The 20738-nt window shown below is 44.7% G+C and overlaps 2 protein-coding genes across 2 annotated transcripts in view; one reads left to right on the top strand and one right to left on the bottom strand.

The window, feature by feature from the left end:
* ERICH6 (glutamate rich 6) overlaps positions 1–20738 on the top strand; it is a 133639-nt gene that overhangs the window by 54068 nt on the left and 58833 nt on the right. Inside the window, exon 8 of the mRNA XM_077488180.1 lies at positions 5301–5461. Coding sequence (XP_077344306.1) covers positions 5301–5461 — 161 coding nt within the window. The remainder of the gene's footprint in view (positions 1–5300; positions 5462–20738) is intronic.
* Positions 15188–19683, bottom strand: LOC143988526 (uncharacterized). The gene has a single exon (XM_077488179.1). It carries the CDS (start codon positions 19596–19598, stop codon positions 15993–15995), a length of 3606 nt encoding a protein of 1201 aa, XP_077344305.1. The 5' UTR covers positions 19599–19683; the 3' UTR covers positions 15188–15992.

Genomic DNA, 20738 nt, shown 5'->3' on the forward strand with positions numbered 1-20738 from the left:
TGGGTTTAACCCAATGTCTGCAAGGGTCCAGGTTCATTATTCTTCATTATTGTTAATTTTGTCTGTTTGCATTGAATGACTTACAGTATAATGTGTATAGCAGTCTATTTCATTATTATTATTATTATACAAAATTTATATAGCGCCAAAAGTTTATACAGGGCTTTACAATGTAGAGGGGAGACAGCACAATTATAGTACAGTTTAATACAGAAGGGACAGGAGGGCCCTGCTTGTAGAGCTTACATTCTAAAGGGAGGGGGTGGTGGTACAAAAAGTAATAGATACAGGGAATGACTTGATGGGGGTGTCTCGGGCACAGTTGTTAGGTGGGTGTGGGATAGGCTTCCCTGAATAAGTGAGTTTTCACGGATTTCCTAAAGGTGGACAGGCTAGGGGCTGATCGGATATACTGGGACAGGGAGCTCCAGAGGATGGGAGAGGCTCTGGAGAAGTCCTGAAGGCGAGCATGAAAGGAGGTAACAAGGGAGCTAGAAAGCAGGAGGTCCTGGGAGGAGCGGAGGGGACGATTAGGGTGATATCTGCAGATGAGGTTGGTGATGTAGCTGGGGGTGATGGTGTGGATGGCACTGTATGTTGTATGTTTTTAGAATTGTATGTTGTTCCCTTTTATTATTATGTGGTATATGAGATTGTGCTTCCTTGATGAATAGCAGGTCGCTCCCTGGATGTGAGGAGACGCATGGATGATATAAATAGTAACTCAGGAGGAATTACTCTGTTTGTGCTGATGTGCAAAAAATACATAAGAGATCATTTTTCCTGTGTATCCAGTTTTATGATCCAATAAAGTCAAATTGATATCCTGGTGAGCTGTCACTTATTTGTTTGTTTTCAGTAGAATTTACATCTACTGAAATACTTTGGGTCACTGACCCAGAACAAGTGTGTACATAAAAAAATTAAAGTCAGTAAAATCTGAATTTCGTAGAAACAAATTTATTCCATGTCAGTTAATCAAATTTATAACTTATTGCATTACTGTGGCAACCAAGAAACTAAGATTTCCAGAACCAGGATTTAGAAATGACAGATTCTCTGCTTGTCCCAGGTCAGGTATGATCAATAGCCTTAGTCTGGGTTCACACATATGTGGCTGCAGATTCGTGCCTGGGGTCCGGGGAACAGAAACGTGTTGGATATATTTAGTTATTAATCGAACTGGTTGTTTTTGTACTTTTTTACGTGCGCCAAATATAAGTTGGTTTCTCTGATGGTTCTTGGCACGATTATATGCTTTTCTCAGACATGTTGAACTGTATACTCACTGATATAGTCTTGTTTGCAATTCTTTTGCCTCACATTCAAAGTCATCATCTCCAGTGCAGTTTCTCCATATCCAAAGATACTGCGAATACGGGATACTGGAGATGAGTGACTCCAGATGTGAACTTGAGGCATGAAGGATAGTGTTTCCCTCTGTAGGTTTTCGATAAAGGGAGGATATCCTAGTGTATTGTTTGTATTCACAAAAAATGTAACATACAGGAACGTAATTGAAGATTGATTATGGTCCATTGTTTACCTTAAAGAGGAGTGCCACCTTAAAAAAAAATATTAAAAGTCAGCAGCTACAAATACTGCAGCTGCTGACTTTTAATAAATGGACACTTACCTGTCCAGGGTGCCCCCGATGTCAGCAGCAGATGACGAGCAATTGCTCGTCTTTTGGCTGCCTCCGTCACCATCCTCTGTCAGGGATTCAGGAAGTGAAGCATTGCAGCTTCACTGCCCGGTTCCCTACTGCGCATGCACGAGCATGCTGCGCATCTTCACTGGTCCCTGTTGTGTTCTGGGAACTGTGTGTTTCCCAGAACACAATGGGGGGGGTCGGGCATCTGCGGCAAGCTGCAGCTAGCTATTCCCAGAAGTGGGTGCAGATACCTGTATAATCCAGGTATCTGCACCCCCTCTCCCCTGAAATGTGCCAATTGTGGCACCGGAGGGGGGGAGGAATCCGATGAGCGGAAGTTCCATTTTAGGGTGGAAATCTACTTTAAGTTCAACTCATTCTGTTCTAAAACTCCCATAAATTCTGGGAATTGATCTCGGGTACCTCCCCAGATTAACAAAACGTCATCTATATAACGATGCCATGAGATGATATGCTTCAAATCAGTTATGTCTTTGCGAGAAAACAGTTGATATTCCCACCCCCCAGATACAGGTTGGCATATGAGAGGGCACATTGTGTCCCCATAGCCACACCCTGTGTCTGAAGGTAGTGGGAACGGCCAAATATAAACACATTTCTGGTCAATATAAACTTCAACAATTTTGTCACAAATTGGTTGTAATTTTGAGCCGTTTGGCACCTTTCAGAAAGCTGATTCATCAGTATTTCTATACCCTTGCTATGAGGAATACAATTCTAAAGACATTCCACATCAATGGCTGCAAGCCATGCATATTGGGGGACATAAATTTATTCTATAATTTGCAATAGATCAATTGTGTATTTGACATGTGAAAATAATGCGTTAACATGAAGATTTAATTATTTGTCAATTAATTGACTTGCATTTTCAGTAAGACTTCCTGAAACTATTGGACGGCCTCTGGATTTTTGGCATTTTTGTGGATTTTCGGTAGGGCATACATTGTGGGCACCTTCGTTTTTTTACATTTAGAAACTGCCATGTGGTTTTGTCAATAACATGTTGCCAGTAGGCTTCATTAATAATTCGTCTGTACTCAGCATAATAATGGTCCGAGCATGTGATTGAGATCGGTCTATACCATTCTCTATTGTTTAATATTGACAAACACGTGGATTCATAATCCAAATAATTCATAATTACCAAATTACCCCCCTTGTCTGCATGTTTTATTATGGTATTTGGATTATTTTGTAATCCATTTGTAAAAGTCTATGCCAGCCCCTCATACCTCCCAGTCAGCGCCCTCTCTGTCCATCTCCGCTCAGTCCCGCCTCCCTGCCGCTATTATTAAAAAAAATAAACCTATAATTGTCACTGCCAGCCCCTCTATTAGAGGATGGCATAGCACACTATGTTAAGCATTTTTTAAAATGAGTGTTGTAAATACCGATTCTTAGCTGTCTTCAGGCTGGTCACATGACTCGCGGACGTTTTCCAGCTCCGACGGATGGCTTCTGTGCAAGGAGCCGCGATCTCCCTCTGATATCAGCCGGGGAGATCACATGACCACTCCTCTCCTCCACAGAATCCCCGTCTCATAGCTGTAAAGTGGCCGCGAGTCACGTGACCAGCCTGAAGATAGCTAAAAATTGGTATTTACAACACTTATTTAAAAAAATGCTTAACATAGTGTGCTATACCATCCTCTAATAGAGGGGCTGGCAGTGACAATTATAGGTTTATTTTTTTTTTTATAATAGCAGCGGGGGGTGGTGCTGAGTGGAGACAGACAGAGAGGGTACTAACAGGGAGGAAGGAGGGGGGGAGAGAGGAGAGGAGAGCAGAGGGGACAGCAGCCTATCACTGAGGGAGGCACTTTGACCACGCTGATCAGGGTGGAGCTGCCCTGGTTATCGTGATCTGATTAGAGAGGGCATACAGGAAGTGGTAGGTTTAGAGTTTTTTTTTTTTTTTTACAGTTTAGAGGGGGCAGATTACATAGCACAAGCACTGTGCTATATAATCTGCTTTAAGGGACCAGGATATGATTTTTTTTTTTTTTTTTTTATTTGGGTTAACAAATGCTTTAAGGCTTCAAATTGTAAACTTGTTAGAGGAACTGCAGTCTGCTCACATAATTTGTAATAAAAACATCTTTGCCATTCCGAAGCTTCAGAAAACCACTTTGCATATTATTTTATATATACTCTGATTCTGTACTTGCAAATTATGCTTCAGAAATCTCTCTCCACTGAGTCTGGCTGCATCCATTTTAACTGTGGGCAGCTGAAGCTGCTGCCTGTTCACTTCCTGGATTTACACAGACACACAGAGTCACACCTCCAGCTCTGCAGTTCTCATTGGCCCTCTTATGACTCATCCCCCTCCCTTCCTGGCAAACTCTCCCAACAGTGAGAGAGAGAGCTGTGAATGATGTTGTAAACCTAGGCTTTTTAGAAACAAGAAGTGGGCTGTAAAAGGTATTTACTGGCAGAAAAAAAAATGTTTTACTATCCAAAGTTAAAACAATAAGGGCAGAAGATTTAATAGATAGAAATATGAAAAATTACTGAAGTTCCGCTTTAAGTTTTTTTTGTCCGTTCTTATGCCAGTTTGTGTCCTCAGTTTCACAATAACCTGTCCTAAAAAGGCCCAGATATTTGGATTATTGTTCAATACGGGAAACAATTTTTATTTTTATTTGTACAACTGTGGAGGGGAAAAACTTTTCGCATTTACAAAATTGATTTTATTGATAAAAAATAATGTTTTTATAATATAATTATGTCTACTTGCACCTTTAAAGTCTCCATTTTTTTTCTCGTGTTCTCTATATTTAATACTGGGATGTGATGTTAAAATACTATTCCCTTTCGTTCAGGACTTAGTAGTGTTACTGCATTTATATTTCCTTTACTATAGGAGACCAGATATAGTGAATGTAGGGTCCTGGGTTTAATAACACTAAGAGTTGGTGCAAATTAGAGCAATGCTGCCACGATCACTTAACTATCGGCCAATGAAATACCTGTATCGCACCCCTAATATAACACTACTCACAATATAACCAGGGCCAACTTTGTAATAAGACCCCTTTCACACCGAGGCAATTTTCAGGCGCTTTAGCGCTACAAATAGTGCTGGAAACGGGCCTGAAAACTGCCTCCCATTCATTTGAAAGTGTGCTTTCACACTGGGGCGGTAATTGTGGGATGGTAGAAAAATTCCTGCAAGCAGCATCTTTGGGGAGCAATGCTCCAAAAACACCCCTGCCCATTAAAATGGATTGGCAGTGCTTCCAAAGGGTCGTTTTTGAGGGGTTTTAAGGTCCCGTTGTCATGGAACCTTAAAAAAGCACCCCGCTAGCGCTCAAAAACCCCTGCAAACACTAAAGCACCGCAAAAAGGACCAGCGCTTTAGCGGAGGTTTTAGCAGCGCTTCAGTGTGAAAGGGGTCTCAGTGTTGTGTTTCCAGAGTTTAGTGAATTTGTTTGTATTACCCCTATTTTGGAAAATCTGTTTTTCTGTGTGATATTAACCTGTGTGTGCCATTCCACGAACGTGCGAGGGTTAGGATAAAGCCATTTCAGGGCTATGATTTTACGTTCTACACTAATTTTTAGCATGCTTTTTCATAAATGTATATAATTGGATGACACTTTTTTTTTTTTTTTTTTAGGTCTTTTGCTGCAGACAGTTTAGGGACATGATCCGGTATCTTTTGAAACAACAAAACTATGTTCTACAAAACAAAGAAATTGAACTCATTTCAGTATCCCCCCATGGGCCTTATGGAAGTGAGATTGAGAGACAAAAAGCAAAGGAAAAAATTGCACTTAGGTAATACTTTCTCTAAGTTCCTGTCACTTCCTCATGTGTTATTATTAATATTCAGAATTTTTGATTGATTGTCAAAGAAAACTTGTGTATAAGGAAATACGGTCATGTCTTTAGTAAAAGATATAAATAAAGAGACGGCCTGGTATGTCTCCTATTGACATTATATTTGTAAAATATTCATTTCCTGAAAAAGGCAGCTCACATTAACACTTTCAGGCCATCGTATCAGCACGATATGCTATCCTAGCAGAATTATGCATAGTTTTATATATGAGTAAAAGGGCAGGGACACCTTGATTTAATCTGAGCAAATATTTTAAGCTCTCTGTGCTGTAACCCCTTTGTATTTTGTGTATTTATTGTGGTGGTTTGTGGGGAAACATGTGCATAGATTATCATCTTTACCTTTTTGTTTTATCCACCCTCTTAAACTTTATACATATAAAGTTTTAGAGGGTTGACAGCACCCTCTGTAAATATCTATATCATGTACTCTTAGCAATAGGACCAAAAAAGATTTACTATTGTACGTTCTAAAGTGGAACTTTAAGTAAAACACAAAAGTTGGTGAACAGTCAGGACTTTTAATGCAAAAGAGACATACTATGGGGGTTATTTACTAAAGGAAAATCCACTTTGTACTGCATGTGCACTTGAAAGTAAAGTCGCTGTAGATCCAAGGGGGACATGCAAGGGAAATAAAAAGCAGCATTTTAGCTTGCACATGATTGGATGATAAAATCAGCAGAGCTTCCACTCATTTCACATCTAGATTTAAAGTGACTGCACTTCCAAGTGCATTTGCAGTGCAAAGTGGATTTGCCTTCCGTAAATAACCCCCAGTGTCTCTTCTGCATTAAAGTTTTCTTTCTTGCATGTCCACTGCTGTATGCACAATTTTGGCGATGCCAAGCTGACTGCGAGTTATGTCACCTTGACCTGACCAATTAAAGTAGCTGGAGATCGGTAACCGGAAGCTACCAAGTCAAAGATGACTGCAGCCATTGAGGAGCTCTGGGACAGTGCAGCGCTGGAGTGAAGGTGAGTATAGTTCTGCTTAAAGGGTAATTTCACTTTCGTGGGGGAAAAAAATAGCAAATAAAAAAATAATAATAATAATATAGCGTGTACATTTGCGATACAAGTCATATTGTAATTGAATGTTATCAAAAATTACCTTTCCTCTTCAATCTGCAGCCACTGTAATTTTCTATAAATGCAAAGCAATTTGGCTACCTGGAGTTGTTCTGTACACAGAATGTGTACTGAGCACTGCCCAGAAACATTTCCTGCTTGTGTGATTTGCTCACTAATTTTCCCAGAAGTCTGACCCAAGTCAGATTTCAGGCATCCCCTGCAACAAAAATGTATTTTTTGGTGAGATATTTCCAATAGGAACACGTCTAAAGGGATGCAGACCCAGCAGCTTTCCTCATTATTGCTCTGCAGCTGCCACAGCTGACGGATAATTATGAAACCACTCCCATTAGACTTACTATGCACAGAGAAACACACAGGGATTTCTTCTGAATAACAAAAGGTACAAATCAACAACAACAAAGGTTGTTCTAATCCTTGCAATGTAAATAGATCACCCAGGGGGAATGTTTTTTTTCTCAATAAAAGTGGAGTTACGCTTTAAGTTTATTGACTAATACTAGATTACTTTCTTTGTGCCTTCATTGTTTATGTTGGCCATACAACTGGGCAGACAATTAGAATTTTTTTTTTATCAAAGGACAAATACAGCCTAGCACAGTCCTCATGCACATAGAAGTTTAGAGGCTTGGAAGTGCTTAAGTGTAAACTTCCTGGTGTCTTCCTATGCCGTAGGTGGTGCATACAAGTGAATGGTTCTACACGCCAATACTCATATAAACACTGATGCTCTTGTGCATTGGCATTTACCCAAGGGTTGCCAAACCATTATGCCGCGTAAACATGATCGGAATTCCGGCCAGAAAAAGACAGACGAGAGCTTTTCATCGGAAAATGCAACCGTGTGTATGCTCCATCGAAATTTAGCTGTCCGAATTTCCGCCAGCCAAAAATTTATAGCATGTTCTCAATTTTCCTGACGGAAAAACTTTCTATCGGAAATTCCGATCGTGTGTATGTAATTCCGACACGCCAAAAATCACGCATTCTCAGATTCAACTACGAGACAGAAGCTATTGGTTACTGGCTATTGAAATTCCTTTTTCTAGTCCCGCCGTACGTGTTGTACGTCACCGTGTTCTAAATGATCGGAATTTGGTGTGACCGTGTGTAGGCAAGACAGCTTGAGCGGAATTCCTTCGGGAAAACCATCAGAGCTTTTTCCAACGTGAATTCCGATCATGGCATTAGAGTGCCCAGATTCCCTCCTTACATCAGAGTTCCCCCTTACATCAGAGGCCTTAATGTTCCCCCTTTACACCAATCAGGGCTGAATTAACATAGGGCCTATTGGAGTTGCAGCATCAGGGCCCTCTCTTAACCACTTAAGGGTGGGGCCTAGCTATTTTTCAAACTTGTTGTTTACAAGCTAAAATATTTTTTTTGCTAGAAAATTTGTTATAACCCCCCAAACATTATATATATATATATATATAAACACCCTAGAGAATAAAATGTTGTCGTTGCAATACTTTTTGTCACACCGTATTTGCGCAGTGGTCTTACAAGCACACTTTTTTGGGAAAAAAAAAGACAACAGTAAAGTTAGCCCAGTGTTTTTTTTTTTTTATTGTGAAAGATAATGTTATGCCGAGTAAATTGATACCCAACATGTCACGCTTCAAATATCTCTATAAGCGATGTTTAAAAAAATGGTACGGGTTGCATGTTTTAAGTTACAGAGGAGGTCTAGAGCTAGAATTATTGCTCTCGCTCTACCAATTGCGGCTATAGCTCATAAGTGTGGTTTGAACACTGTTTTCATATGCAGGCACTACTTACGTATGTGTACGCTTCTGCACGCGAGCTCGGCGGGGCGTGGCACGTTTAAAAAAATAAATAAAAAATTCTTATTTATTTTACCTTTTATTTTTACAGTTTAAAAAAAAAAAAAAAAAAAAAAGTGTCACCTTTTATTCCTATTACAAGGAATGTAAACATCCCTTGTAATAGAAATAAAGCATGACAGGACCTCTTAACCACTTGCCAACCGGGCGATAGCCGAAAGACTGCTACAGTGCGGTCGGCTTATTCTGGACGTCCTCCCAGAATCTTGCTCCCGCAAACATCCATGTCCCGAAGACCCGGCGCATCACGGATCGCGGTAAACAAATGACGGAGCGATCACTTGTAAACAAACCGTCAGGGAGGAACCGGCGTCATGGCGCCGGTTCCTCCCTCCCCTCTCTGTACCGGTACAGAGAGGGGAGAGGGGGAGAAATTGCAGCAGCGCTGTGGGCTGGATGTGTAGTGCCCACAGTGCTGCTCTGTGACAATACTCTGCAGTACTCTGCCCATACTGTGCAATACTCTGCAGTACTCTGAAATACTCTGCCAATACGTTTTAACAGAAACAAAGAATTTTTGTTTTTTTTTACCGAATTTTCAGTCTTTTTTGATTCATAGCACAAAAAATAAAAAACCCAGCGGTGATTAAATACCACCAAAAGAAAGCTCTATTTGTGTGAAAAAAAAGGACAAACATTTCATTTGGGTACAGTGTTGCATGACTGAGTAATTGTCATTCAAAGTGTGAGAGCGCTGAAAGCTGAAAATTGGTCTGGTTAGGAAGGAGGTTTAAGTGCCCAGTGGTCAAGTGGTTAAATATGAGATCTGGGGTCAAAAAGACACACCATGCGATCTGATTCCTGTGCGAGTGTGCAGATCACACTGCGATATGCGGACGGATCTGGGGGTGTCATTAACATTTCATTGACACTCCCAGCAGTCCGCATAGAGCAGTGTGAACTGCCGGCGGGAGGCATGCGATGCGGGAAAACGTCGCGGATTCGCGGCGTTCCCGCATCGCAATGGTGTGAACCTAGCCTGAAAAAAAAAAATCCCTTTAAGAGCTTCCGCCCTGCAATGGTATGGAGACGGGTGGGGGCCATCTTCTTCCCCTCACTGAGCTCCATACCACAGAGGGGAGCAGATGCGATCACCTCTGCCACTGCCAACGGCTCCGGTAAGCGATGGAGGGGGCCCCCTCACGTCGCTGATAAAAATTATCTTGCCGCAGAGACCACTTTTATCTGAAAGTGATCCACCCGCTGAAGAAGAGGATATGGCAGCTAGCTGCTGCATAACAACGATATTCCTATTTAACCACTTCCCGACCGGCGCATGCCGATGTACATCGGAAGAATGGCACGGGCAGACATATTGGCGTACAGGTACGTCCAGTTTTTAATGGCGATCTGCCGCTCGCATGCTGGTCGGGACCCCCGTGAGTACAGGCGCAGGTCCCGCGGACTCAATCGCCATGGGCATACCCATGATCGTCTCACGGGGCAGCTGAACAAAGAGATGCCGTTGTAAACAGCATCTCCCCATTCTGCCTAGCAACAAGTGACGCTGATCTCTGCTCCATGTGATTGGAGCAGAGATCAGTGTTCACTAAAACAAAGCCCCCCACAGTTAGTAACACACCCCTAGGAACACTTAACCCCTACACTGCCACCCATTGGTTAACCCCTTCACTGCCAGTGCCATTTACACAGGAATCCCTGCATTTGTATAGCAGTGATTGCTGTATAAATGACAATGGTCCCAAAAATGTGTCAAAAATGTCTGATGTGTCTGCCATAATGTCGCAGTCACAATAAAAATGATCGCCGGCATTACTAGTAAAAAAAAAAAATTAATAAAAATGCCATAAAATTATCCCCTATTTTGTAAATGCTATAACTTTTGCGCAAACCAATCAATGATCGCTTATTGCTTTTTGCTTATTGCGTTTTTTTTGTTTTTTTTAATCAAAAATATGTAGAAGAATACGTATCGGCCTAAACTGAGGGAAAAAAATGTTTTTTTTTATATATTTTTGGGGGATATTTATTATAACAAAAAGTAAAAAAATTATGCGTTTTTTTTTTTCAAAATTGTCACTCTATTTTTGTTTATAGCGCAAAAAATAAAAAAGGCAGGGGTGATCAAATACCACCAAAAAGCTCTATTTGTGGGGAAAAAAAGAATATCAATATTGTTTGGGATCCATGTCGCACGACCGCGCAATTGTCAGTTAAAGCGACGCAGTGCCGAATCGCAAAAAGTGGTCTGGTCTTAAGCCAGCAAAATGGTCCGGTCTGAAAGTGGTTAAAGTGCTGACGTATAACGACGACGGGCTGTCCGTAAGTGGTTAATATAGCTGCAAAAAAGGGGTCCACTACCCCCACCTATGACTGGCCATTACAATAAGCAGCATTGGAGGGCAATAGATATAAACAGGGCAAAGGAAATTTTTTACTTGAATTTATTCTTGGCCCTGTTTATATCTATTTACCCTCCAGTGCTGCTTACTGTAATGGCTAGTCATAGGTGGGGGTAGTGGACCCCCTTTTTGCAACAATGTTATATTGGTGCGGTTTCGCACTGACACCTTTGCAGCCATTGTGCGATTTGCTGGCTGCTCAGTCTGCACCTTTACCTTTAACCACTTCAGCCTCGGAAGATTTGGCTGCTCAATGACCAGGCCAGTTTTTGTGATACGGCATTGTCGCTTTAACTAACAATTGCGCGTTCGTGCGACACTGTACCCAAACAAAATTGAGGTCCTTTTTTTCCCACAAATAGTTTTCTTTTGGTGGTATTTGATCATCTCTGTGGTTTTGAATTTTTTGCGTTATAAACAAAAAATAAGCGACAATTTTGAAAAAAAAAACACTATTTTGTACTTTTTGCTATAATAAATATCCCCATTTTAATTAAAAAAAAGCCAATTTTTTCCTCAGTTTAGGCCAATATGTATTCTTCTACATATTTTTGGTAATAAAAATCGCAATAAGTGTATACTGATTGGTTTGCGCAAAAGTTATACCGTCTACAAAATGGGAGATAGATTTATGCCATTTTTATTATTATATATTTTCTTACTAGTAATGGCAGTGATCTGCGATTTTTATCGGGACTGCAACATTATGGAGGACAAATTGGACACTTTTGACACATTTCTGGGGCCGTTGACAATTCTACAGCGATCAGTACTATAAAAATGCACTGATTACTGTGTAAATGTCACTGGCAGGGAGGGGGTTAACACTAGGGGCGATCAAGGGGTTAACTGTGTTCCTTAGTGTGTGTTGTAACTGTGGGGGGATGGGACTGACTATAAGAGATGACAGATCATTGTCCCTAGCTAGTAGGAACTCACAATCTCCCTCTCCTCTCCTCACAGAACAGGGATTTGTGTGTTTACACACACTCGTCCCTGTTCTGGCTCTTGTGTGGGGTCATCTCTTTAAACCCAAACATATATGAATTACACAGGTTCTGAGGCTAATTTAATGCAGATAAGGCACCACGTGAGTTTAATTACCACCTTAATCAGCCACAGAACCTTGTAATTAATGTGTTCGATTTTAAAGGGATGAGGTGGCAACCCTACTCCCATGCCCGTGATCATCGCGACCGCCGGCCACGCGCACTGGCACCCCCGTAGTGCGGCAGGTGCACGCCTGCCTGTTATCCCGCTTAAAGGAGCCGACATACAACTATGACAGCTCACTGGATCGTGCCAACCTGCCGCAGTATAATGAAGGCTGGTCGGCAAGTAAGTTTGGAATTACACAGAGCGCTAGGTTCAGGGCTGCATGATACACAGAGCGCTGGATACGGGACTGCATAATACACAGAGCGCTGGATACGGGACTGCATAATACACAGAGCGCTGGGCACAGGACTACATAATACACAGAGCACTGGATTCAGGGCTGCATAATACACAGAGCCCTGGACACAGGACCACATAATACATAAAGCGCTGAGCACAGAACTACATAATACGCCGCGTTTTGGGTTCAGGGCTGCATAATACACCAAGTGCTGGACACAGGGGGCGCGAATCGCAGCGATCGTTGTTGCGGGGTGTCAGTCTGACACCCTGCAACTACAATCTCGGTAAAGAGTCTCAGAGTGTCCAATCACGGCTGATCACAGTGTAAATAGGAAAAGCCAGTGATCAGCTTTTCCTCACTCGCGTCAGACGCGAGTAGAGGAGAGCCGATCGGCTGCTCCTCTGACAGGGGGGTCTGTGCTGATCGATTATCAGCGCAGCCCACCCCCCCCCCCCCCCCCGAGGATGCCCACACTGGACCGCCAGGGACGCCAGGGTCGCCACTAGACCACCAGGGATGCCCAGCACAAGGTAATCCTCCCTAGACCACCAGGGATGCCAGTCAGTGCCCACAATAGATGCCAATCAGTGCCCACAATGGGCATCACTGATTGGCATGCATTATTATTTGGCACTGATTGGCATCCATTAGTACAGTATAATGTAATACAATGCCGCCTATCAGTGCCCATCCGTGCCACCTATCAGTGCCCATCCGTGCCCATCTGTGCCGCCTATCCATGCCCATCTGTGCCGCCTATCCATACCCATCCATGCCGCCCAGCTATGCCAATCCGTGCCGCCTATCAGTGCCCATCCATGCCGCCTATCAGTGCCCATCCATGCCGCCTATCAGTGCCCATCAGTGCCACATATCAGTGTCCATCAATGCCACCTCATTAGTGCCACTTCATTGGTGCCACCTCATTGGTGCCCATCAGTGCCGCCTTATCAGTGCCCATCAGTGCCCATCAGTGTAGCCCCATCAGTGCCCATCAGTGAAGGAGAAAACTTACTTATTTACAAAGTTTTGAAACTGAAAAAAAAACAAAAAACATATTTTTTTTCAAAATTTGTTTAGCAAAAAATAAAAATCGTAGAGGTGATCAAACACCACCAGAAGAAAGCTCTATTTGTGGGAAAAAAATGATAAAAATTTCATTTGGGTAAAGCGTAGCATGACCGCGCAATTGTCATTCAAAGTGCGACAGCGCTGAAAGCTCAAAATTGGTCTGGGCAGGAAGGTGTTTAAGTGCCTGGTATTGAAGTGGTTAATAACAGGCACTGGGTGGGCAGTTCTTCTATAGTAAAGAACTGCCCACCCATAGTGTTGTATTAGCTCTGCGTGGCTGCACCCTTCCACCTCAGGGCTGATGCTGATGCACAGCTCTTAAGGCCCACCAAAATCCTCAGCACCAGGCCCATGATGGTCTTAATCTGGCCCTGACACCAAAGCCTCCCTCTTTCATCATTGTCAACAAAGTTCCACCCTTAAATCAGAGTCCCCAGCATTCCCTCCTTACATTAGGGTTCCCAGAGCACCCCTTATATAAGAATCCACAGATTTTCCCTTTACATTAGAGTCCAAAGAGTTCCCTCCAGCTGTGCTTCCATACATCAGTGCCCCCCTTGCAACAGAGTCCACAGAGATCGCCCTTACACCAGAGTTCTCATTTACATCACTGTCCACACATTTTAACCCCAAATCAAATTACATCAGAGTTCCTCAGCATTCCCTTCTTACAATCAAGGTTGCCAGAGCCCCCCTTACATCAGAGTCCTCAGAATTCCCCGTTACATCAGAATCCACATATTTCCCCCCTAAATTAACCACCTCGCGCCCGCCCTATAGCCGAATGACGGCCGTAGAGCAGGCGCGTTCGTCCGGGTGGTCGTCCCTGGACGGCCTGATGTTTACTTCCGCAATGCGCGCCGCCGCGGGCGCGCATCACGGAAGTTCTGTGTTCGCCGTGTCCCCCGGGGACAGGCAAACACAGATCGCTGTAAACGGCCAATCACAGCGGCCGTTTACAGCGTGATCGGCGTGTCCAATGGGAGATGATCTCATATGTAAACATATGAGATCATCTCTCAGCGCCGCTCTCCCTCCTCGCACAGACAGTGTGAGGGGGGAGAGATGAACGGCTGCAGAGGCAGCCGTTCTGCCTGTAGTAAGGAAAAAAAAAAAAAAAAGTAAAAAAAATAAAATAAAAAGTGCCATCCTCCCCCAGCAGTGCCATCTGCCCCAGTGCCATCCGCCCCAGTGCCATCCGCCCCAGTGCCATCTGCCCCAGTGCTATCTACCCCAGTGCTACCTGCCCCCAGTGCCATCCACCCCAGTGCTACCTGCCCCCAGTGCCATCTGTGACGAACGCTGGTGTCAGATCCCTGCCCTCCTCGCTAACTGGCGACAAAGGACCGGCCAACCTAACACCACGCTGTCACTTACGTAACAATGCCACACTCAGCTGCACCCAGCACAAAGATTTTCCAGCTTGCGGGACCACAATCTAGGTGCAGGCAGCCTGAGAGCGATTGTCACTGGGCTAATTACACAATTAACCCTTTAACTGCCACCACCCCCGTTTAAAAGACAGAGCCGGGGGGACTCGTAATTTAAGCAATACCAATTATAAGTTTAGAATAAGCACCTGCAACACACACTGCCACCACTGACAGGTCTGCTCAGTGCCTTACTCTACCGCAGTAGCGCCCTTTTAAGAGACAGGTTCGTTTATAGTTTGCATCAAGAGCTTTAAAGACAAGGTTAACACTTTTCAACATAAGGATTTATTATGAAAAGGTCAAGGTTGGTGCGAATAAAACATTTACAGAAAAAGGATGTTTCAAAAAATAAAGACAATATACAGCCACCAAGAAATAAGGTAGAATTGAGAAGGAAGAATACTTGCAATTAATGTCCGAGAGTTGATCAGAGTTCAATCGATGAGCAAAGGTAATCGGTTCTCAAACTTGGCAGATGTTCCTGCTTGGATGGTAAAAGGAGAACTGCCTATTGCCTTGGCCTCTCCTCTTTTCTGTCAAATCAAAGGGGGTGTTGACAGCGACCAGTGACCAATCGTCTGGTCATCTTGTTTAGGGGTTGGTTGCTGGGAGGTGTCTACACTCATGACCCTGTCCCAGGTACACTTTGTTATACATATTCATATCTCTGCCTCTCTATTGTTTATAGACTGCAGATATCCATTTTAGTGATCAGCATGATATTTGCTTCAAAACGAGTCCACACATGACAGGTTTCCCATTTCAGGGTTACCTTGGAGGAGTAAGGGGTCCCAGTGGCTTCCCATATGACCTGACATAGGGGTGTTTGGACTTGAAATGTTAGAAATTATCCAAGGAAACTAAATATATCCATATTATGGCTGTGCTATGAGGGCTTTGAAAGTTATAAAAAATGTTAAAGTTTTCAACACTTTACTAATCTGTTTGCACGCTATCTGTTTGGAAGTATTTACGACGGGGATCTGTTGGTTCTCTGAATGGAGAAAGTGACAGTTTTACGACAGGCCGGAATATCTGCCAGGCAACTTGAGCCTTGTTTTCTCTGCTAAGATAACCTTTCTTCCCTTTGAAGATTTTAAGAGCTTTTGGAATTCCTAAGACAAGGGAGGGGGGAGTTTAGATTATTCTGTAAGTTTATTCTAAGGTCAGCCAAACTGTCATGGCTGCTTTCCACACAAAATGGCAACTAGTTACAATATATCCTGGCTCAGACGTGATATCGTTACACCTCCCTCCTTAGGTGGTTGCATGGGAGGGAACTACAATTTCCCTCCTGACGCAACCGACTCTTGCAGGCTCGGCTTGTCGCGACAGCCCATCAGCATTGCCATGGGTGCTGCCTTTCTTATGCTGGATGGTGAAATTGTATTGCTGAAGAATTAAGCTCCACCGAAGTAGTTTGCCATTCTCCCCAGCCACACGATTTAGCCAGCTCAAGGGATTGTGATCTGTGATCACAGTAAAGTGCCGTCCATAAAGGTACGTTTGTAACTTCTGGAGAGCCCACACGATCGCAAGACACTCCTTTTCAATCGTAGCGTATGCTACTTCCCTGGGAAGCAGCTTTCGGCTCAGGTAGAGGATGGGATGCTCCTCTCCAGCATCATCCACCTGGCTCAGGACTGCACCCAATCCATAGGCAGAGGCATCAGTCTGCACTAGGAAACGGCGGGTAAAGTCTGGAGCCTGTAGCACAGGAGCGCGGGCCAGCGCCTCTTTCAAGGCCTGAAATGCCTGCTCACATTCTGGTGTCCAAGACACCACCTTGGGCAGTTTCTTTTTGGTTAGGTCAGTCAAAGGTTTAGCCAGGCTACTATAGTTACATACAAACTTCCTATAGTAGCCAGCGGTCCCCAAGAAAGACATAACCTGCTTTTTGGTTTGGGGGGTAGGCCATGCCAGGATGGCATCAACCTTCCCGGTCTCGGGTTTCAGGGTGCCCCCTCCTACCCGGTGTCCCAAGTACTGCACATTGGTCATGGCAATCTGACACTTACTGGGTTTGACGGTCAGATTGGCAGCTGTCAGTTGGTCCAGGACCTGTGACAGGTGCCCCAGGTGTTCTTCCCGCACAATTTCCAGCAGCGTCTCCATTTTATCCCTGATATGCGTCATCTGTATTTTCTGACAGAGAGCTTGCATCAAGTCAGACACAAACTGAGGGCCTTGATCGCTAATGAGCTTGGCTGGGAATTCCACTCTTGTGAAGATTCCCAGCAGAGCATCAGCGACCTTGTCTGTCCGGAGGCAGGAGAGAACCACCGCCTCTGGATAACGCGTGGCATAGTTGACAACTGTAAGGATATAACGTTTGCCTGAACTGCTAGGGATGGCCAAAGGCCCAACGATATCCACTGCCACCCTCTTAAAAGGTTCGTCAACCACAGGCAAAGGTTTTAGTGGGGCCCTGTGGACATCCCCTACCTTGCCAACTCGCTGGCAGGTAACACAGGACCGACAGTAGTCAGCTATGTCAGCAAGCATCCTGGGCCAATAAAAGTTATGTACCAACCGCCCTCTGGTCTTAGTGATCCCCAAGTGCCCTGCGAGGGGAATCTCATGGGCCACTTTTAGCAGCGGTCCCCTATATTGACTGGGTACCACCAGCTGTCTGTCACCTATGTCAGCCTCATTCCCCTCTGCAGGCAAATTTTCTCTATACAGTTTCCCTTTGTCCCAGTAGACCTTTTGTTTGTCATTCTTTGCAGGGGGGCGATCAGCTAGACTTCTGAGCTGTGCTAGTGTTTGGTCTGTCTGCAGTGCTGTTTCAAAGGCGGGACCACAACTCTCAGCCAGCAGTCCTGTGGCAAACGAGGACGGCTGCTGAGGCTCAACAGAGGTGGAGTCCACTGGGTCAGAACAGGGAGAGGGCCCCGAGACCTCCTCCTGCTGTTCTGCGATCAGTGCCTGCACCTCGGCTGCCTTTGCAGCACTGCGAGTGACCACTAAGACTGGCAATACATCATCATCATCATCATCATTATCGTCATCATTGTCATCATCATCACATTTAACCTTTATCAGTTCAGCAACATTGGAACATACATCAGGTACCTTCACTAGCAAGGGGATCTCCTCTCCTGTCTCTGAAGGAGGACCTTGCACTTCAACTCCACCCTCCCCCTCCCTCTGTCCATCCACAGGTTGCCCAGATATTACCCCAACATCTGTAAACAGTACCTTGGTAGGTCCAGAAGGTTCCGTGGGAGCATCCTGGGTGCTCTTAGCAGGGGCATAGTAAGAAACAAGGGTACCTAAATCAGAACCCAACAACACAGCAGTGGGGATCTCCTCAGAGACACCCACCTCTCTCATCCCACTTCCGGCACCCCAATCCAGGAAAACATAGGCACGAGGTACATGGGAACAGGTTCCCCCAACTCCAGTCAGGGAAAGGTACTTCTCTGGGATGATGTCTGTTTCTTCTATCACCTCTGGTCTGACCAAAGTGACTTCGGCTCCAGTGTCACGAAAGCCTGTTACAGTTCGTTGGCCTACAATGACTGGCTGCAAGTTGACATTGGTTCCTGGAGGTTTTCCACCGACGAGCAGCACAGCAGAAGGGTTGCTGGCCGGATGGCCAGGGGTTGTCGTCTTCTTCTGCTCAGGGCACTGTGTCCGGAGATGTCCGCTTTTCCCACAGTTATAGCATTTGCGGTTGTCAGTCACAAAGGCTTTGGCCCCAGGAGCTGCAGGTTCCGGCCGCTGAGGAACTTGGTTGGTAGGTAGAGGAGGGGTTGCCATGTGTGATTTCCCTCCTTTCCAGCCATTTGGAGGAGCCTTGCGATGGTCAGATACCCGAGAGTGGATATAGGTATCTGCCAGTTCTGCTGCTGCTTTGGCAGAGGTTGGCTTTCGCTCCAGCACAAACTGTCTGACGTCTGTAGGACAGATGTGCAAAAGTTGATCTTCAATCATAAGATCTTCCAAGGACTCAAAAGAATCGGCTTTCAAGCCTTTAGTCCACTGCCGGAATGTGGTGCGTAAGCGACTTACCACATCCAGGTATGAGTCCCCAGGCCCCTTTTGCAAGGACCTAAAACGCTTCCGGTACACTTCCGGGGTTAGCTGAAACTTTTGGATGATTGCAGCCTTTAGGGCCTCATAATCACCGCCTTGCTCTTCTGACAGTTCAACATAAGCATCCAGGGCCTTGCCTCGTAGCCCTGGCGTCAGGTACCGGGCCCATTGTGCTGGGGGTAGATGGTACTGACGGCAAGTTTTTTCAAACGACAGTAGATACACGTCAATATCACTGTCCTTTTCCATAACTGGAAATTTGGCTGCCGGGGTCACTGGCAGAGAGTCATCCCTGTGCTCTAGGGATCCGAGGTTCTGAACCTGTCGCTGCTGCTGGAGCCTAGCCATCTCCAGTTCTTGCCGACGATCAGCCTCCCTCTCAGCCCGGCGTTCCGCAGCCTCTCTCTCAGCCCTGCGTTCCTCTCTCTCAGCCTGGCGCTCGAGAAACTGCAGGTACGCCACAGGATCCGTCTCCCTGAGGTGTTGTAGTGTTTCCTGCATTTGAGGACAGTCTATTCTGGTTCCAGGCAATCTGATGCTGGCCTGCTCTGGCGATGACTTGGAGGTAACAATCCGTGGTAGTCCAGTGTCAGTCTCTGCATGCCCATCTGGTGAGGCCGCCTCTGAACCACTGGGCTCTGGAGTAGCGGAAACCCTTTCTGGTCCAGTTTCCCCCAGGTTCTGTTCTGCACGGATATCAAACTCATGTAGGGCATGTATCAAGCCATCACGGTTTTTGCCACCGACATCAATTCCTCTTTCTGTGCACTCAGCAGTCAGTTCATTTTTGCTCATCTTTTTATATGCTGATACCCCAGACATGTTGCAAGCAGAAAAGATAGAACAGAAAGCAGAGATAGGAAGAAGGTGTAGAAAGGAGCTGTTGCTGTATATCTTTTTTTTTTTTTTTTTTTTAAAGTAAACAAAAAAAATAATGTGCACCAGCTTGTCTCTAAGGACTGTTTCCACAAAGGTTACAATCCTTCAGTGCAGAGCTAATTCCTAACAATGCACTGAATGCTCTTAATGCGAAACTATCCCGCTACGCTGCCAGCCAATATGTGACGAACGCTGGTGTCAGATCCCTGCCCTCCTCGCTAACTGGCGACAAAGGACCGGCCAACCTAACACCACGCTGTCACTTACGTAACAATGCCACACTCAGCTGCACCCAGCACAAAGATTTTCCAGCTTGCGGGACCACAATCTAGGTGCAGGCAGCCTGAGAGCGATTGTCACTGGGCTAATTACACAATTAACCCTTTAACTGCCACCACCCCCGTTTAAAAGACAGAGCCGGGGGGACTCGTAATTTAAGCAATACCAATTATAAGTTTAGAATAAGCGCCTGCAACACACACTGCCACCACTGACAGGTCTGCTCAGTGCCTTACTCTACCGCAGTAGCGCCCTTTTAAGAGACAGGTTCGTTTATAGTTTGCATCAAGAGCTTTAAAGACAAGGTTAACACTTTTCAACATAAGGATTTATTATGAAAAGGTCAAGGTTGGTGCGAATAAAACATTTACAGAAAAAGGATGTTTCAAAAAATAAAGACAATATACAGCCACCAAGAAATAAGGTAGAATTGAGAAGGAAGAATACTTGCAATTAATGTCCGAGAGTTGATCAGAGTTCAATCGATGAGCAAAGGTAATCGGTTCTCAAACTTGGCAGATGTTCCTGCTTGGATGGTAAAAGGAGAACTGCCTATTGCCTTGGCCTCTCCTCTTTTCTGTCAAATCAAAGGGGGTGTTGACAGCGACCAGTGACCAATCGTCTGGTCATCTTGTTTAGGGGTTGGTTGCTGGGAGGTGTCTACACTCATGACCCTGTCCCAGGTACACTTTGTTATACATATTCATATCTCTGCCTCTCTATTGTTTATAGACTGCAGATATCCATTTTAGTGATCAGCATGATATTTGCTTCAAAACGAGTCCACACATGACAGGTTTCCCA

This window comes from Lithobates pipiens, unplaced genomic scaffold (genome assembly GCF_037356315.1).
Source record: "Lithobates pipiens isolate NorthernLeopardFrog02 unplaced genomic scaffold, aLitPip1_a1.2 Scaffold_18, whole genome shotgun sequence".
In the NCBI taxonomy this organism is placed as follows: Eukaryota; Metazoa; Chordata; class Amphibia; order Anura; family Ranidae; genus Lithobates; species Lithobates pipiens.